The sequence below is a fragment of the Alexandromys fortis genome, unplaced genomic scaffold (assembly GCF_014885135.2).
Source record: "Alexandromys fortis isolate MF-2015 unplaced genomic scaffold, M_Fortis_MF-2015_v1.1 scaffold_90, whole genome shotgun sequence".
In the NCBI taxonomy this organism is placed as follows: domain Eukaryota; kingdom Metazoa; phylum Chordata; class Mammalia; order Rodentia; family Cricetidae; genus Alexandromys; species Alexandromys fortis.
This window is the reverse complement of record NW_026067985.1, coordinates 4698006-4701103: the sequence shown is the minus strand read 5'-3', so window position 1 is coordinate 4701103 and position 3098 is coordinate 4698006. Positions and strand designations below refer to the sequence as shown.

Genomic DNA, 3098 nt, shown 5'->3' with positions numbered 1-3098 from the left:
CTGTGTGTGGTAGGTGGGGTAGGCACTGTGTGTCAGGTGGGGTGGGCACTGTGTGTGGTAGGTAGGGTGGCACTGTGTGTGGTAGGTGGGGTGGGCTCTGTGTGTGGTAGGTGGGGTGGGCTCTGTGTGTGGTAGGTGGGGTGGGCTCTGTATTGTTTCTATGCGTGAGGGACAGGATCTGTATCCACCCCAGCTGCATAGCTGTGTTCTCCATAAGCAGACAAAGGTCTGTTTGTTGTCGCTATTATCTGGGTGCTCATTTGCTGAGTAGATGTCCTTGGGCATTGGGGATGGGCAAAGCTTGGGTTGAAGGTAACAGACTTCAAAATACCTTCTTAATAGTGAAGACACATGTGACTTGGAAGAATATCCTACATAGTGAGTGGATGGGGAGAGAGAACGAGAGAGAGAGAGAGAGAGAGAGAGAGAGAGAGAGACAGAGAGAGACAGAGACAGACAGACAGAGACACACAGACAGACAGACAGACAGACAGAGACTATTGACTAAAAGATAGAGTTGAGTCTGTTTCTTTCTAGTAACAGGTGCCCATGCCTGCCTTTCCTCTCTTTTTCTAGTGTGTCTGGCCAAATGTCGTTTTCCCTATAATCCCCAGATAACTATTTTAATTAAAATTTACAAAAAATATCCAGTAGCATGTGGTTTTTCCTCTGCTTGGGAAATCACCTAGACTTTTATAAATAACCTTTCCCACGGTAGACTGTCTGTGGGATGCATGTTTCTCCCCCTGGCTGGGGCTTGGGCTCTCAAGGTAGGGTGGGCTCCTGGTTACCTTTGGCGCGGTGACAAAGTGATCCCACCTCTGCCCCATGGACTTGTCCTTGTTGATCTTCTTTATTGTGCTCTTGCTGCCACCTGGGTCCCTGCGTGACAAACAGCTTTAATGAGTTTTCAGTTCGCAGTCTTGGCTTATTACAAGCCCCCCCCCCCCATCCTACAGGAACACAATAAATTCAGGCTGAACGAACGGTCTCTAGTATGATTTTTCTCCCCCACTGCTTTGTTTTGGGAGGGGGAGCAGTTCTGCATCGGTGGGTTTTTTAGGCTAAGAGAGACCACCCTTTCCTGGGTGAGGACTGTGGGAGGCAAGGTATATTTGCATGAGCTCTGGACTTGGGCCCTTTTATGGAGTGAGTCCAGGGTGAGGCTGCGGTTATGGTGGTGGGGGACAGGAAAGTGTCCTCCTTTCTGCATCTGTGCCTTGCCCGCTCATCACTGGCACCAGCATCAGGAACACTTAAGAGTATCTGAGAGCGCAGTGAGGCCAGATGTCCCAGGAGGATGGGTGTGGGCGTGCAGAGTCACACAGTGACCAGAGTCACTGGAGCACCTGTACCAGATGCTTCTGGGCTCTCAGGAAATCATCTCCGTCGCTGCCACCTTGAGCCAGAGTCATTAGCACCGCCCCCTGCAGCTCAGGAGAGGACCAGAACTCCAGGCCCCTCCCTCACCCAGGTCCCTGCCATGGGGTGCATCTCTTAATCTGTGATCTTGAATTATTTTTATTAGAGTGCCCTCCTCCTCAGCATCATATTCTTCCCTCATGGTCTGGGAACTTTCTGGATAAAGATTAAAGCTCAACAGGCTTTGTGGGTGACTCCCTTCCTCACAGAGTGCCACCAGATTGATCATGTTGGCATTTTTGAATGCGCTATGTTGCGTGTGTTTCCATAACCCTTCCAATGGTCAGATGAGCGGAACTTAAGGTCCGTGTCTCATAATGTGGAGCTCTGAGAAGCAGACCCACAGGCTGTCACCAATAAGGAAAGGGACTCTTCCACCCCTCGAGGCAGGGCCTGTTGGGTATGTAGCAGTTCACAACCTTAACACAAGAAAATAAGGTAGGAGCCAGGCTGGGGTGGGGGTAGGATGTGCCTCCAAGCTTTTTGTAAGACTTGGTGTTTGATTACACAATAAAAGCTCTGAATAATTAACAGAGAAGTTCATTTGAGTCGGTTCTGCTCGCTTGTCCCCTGAGTAATCAAATTAGGGACTATTTAAAATCCAGCCAGAGGAAGGAGCGGAGCTCCAGCCATATACACAATGTTTAAACAGTGCTGCCTCTGAAGCCCGATTTCAGGCTAACCAACAGGCAGCTTTGCTGTTCCACGGTGTCTTTCATGACCACGGGGCTTTTGGCTTTCTCCTTTGCTAAGGCAGCCCCTGCTGAGCTCCCAATGCCTTCTTGAAGTTCAAAAGCAACCTCCTTCTCCTTTCAAAATTAAATCTGGGCCCAGACAAGCTTTTGAAATCTTAAATATTCAGGTCCAATCAGGAAGATAGAAGCCTTCCGCTAATGCTGACTTCCAAGGCGACCTGAAGTCTATTGCGACTTCAAGCGGCAGGCTAAAGGAACTAAAGCGGCATCCGGATCCCTGCAGACCTTGGGAAGCCCTCCGCGCTTCCTCTGCAAAGCAATTGGTAAAGGAGAGGCCTGGTTAGGCAGGACCGATCTCTCTGATGCTTCATCCTCAGTAGCAAATAAACCCCACCTGAGGATAAATAGGTGGGGAGGAAAGATCAAAGGCAGCTGGAGCAGGGAAGTATACCCTGCACCTTGCCCTGGAGGCTAAAAGCGAGTTGGTGAACCCTCCCTATGAGCGCTGTTCACCAAATGGAACCCCACTTCCCTGTCCCCTGAATTTGGGTGTCTCTCTGTGACTTGCTTTGTTAAAAAATACACGGCCATAAAATGACAGTGGCTCCTGAGGCAGATGGGTTCCCAGCCTGTCCTGAAGGAGCAGATTCCTTGTTCTGCTGATAGTGAGAGCTGAGTTAGACAGATCTCTATCTTTCTGGTTCCCTGCATGGCCATAATGAGAAAGGCCCTGGTGTCAGGTGTGAAGGCTGAGCCAAAAGCCAGTTTCAGAGGTGGGGAGGATGAAGGGATGACTGCTCATTTAGCACATTTGACTGATTTGTTCTGGGACTTCAGGTGTCTGTCCTTGAGTATCAGAAACTGGTGTTCTGCTGGAGTTTACCTGACCCGGCCTTCTGTGTGTGTGTGTGTGTGTGTGTGTGTGTGTGTGTGTGTGTGAGAGAGAGAGAGAGAGAGAGAGAGAGAGAGAGAGAGAGAGAG

At 49.9% G+C, this 3098-nt stretch overlaps 1 protein-coding gene across 2 annotated transcripts in view; it reads right to left on the bottom strand.

Annotated features, from left to right (window-relative positions):
- Ccdc60 (coiled-coil domain containing 60) overlaps positions 1-3098 on the bottom strand; it is a 160321-nt gene that overhangs the window by 24300 nt on the left and 132923 nt on the right. For both annotated transcript variants that reach the window (XM_050159029.1, XM_050159028.1), the window contains exon 6: positions 792-882. In XM_050159029.1, the coding sequence (XP_050014986.1) occupies positions 792-882 (91 nt within the window). The remainder of the gene's footprint in view (positions 1-791; positions 883-3098) is intronic.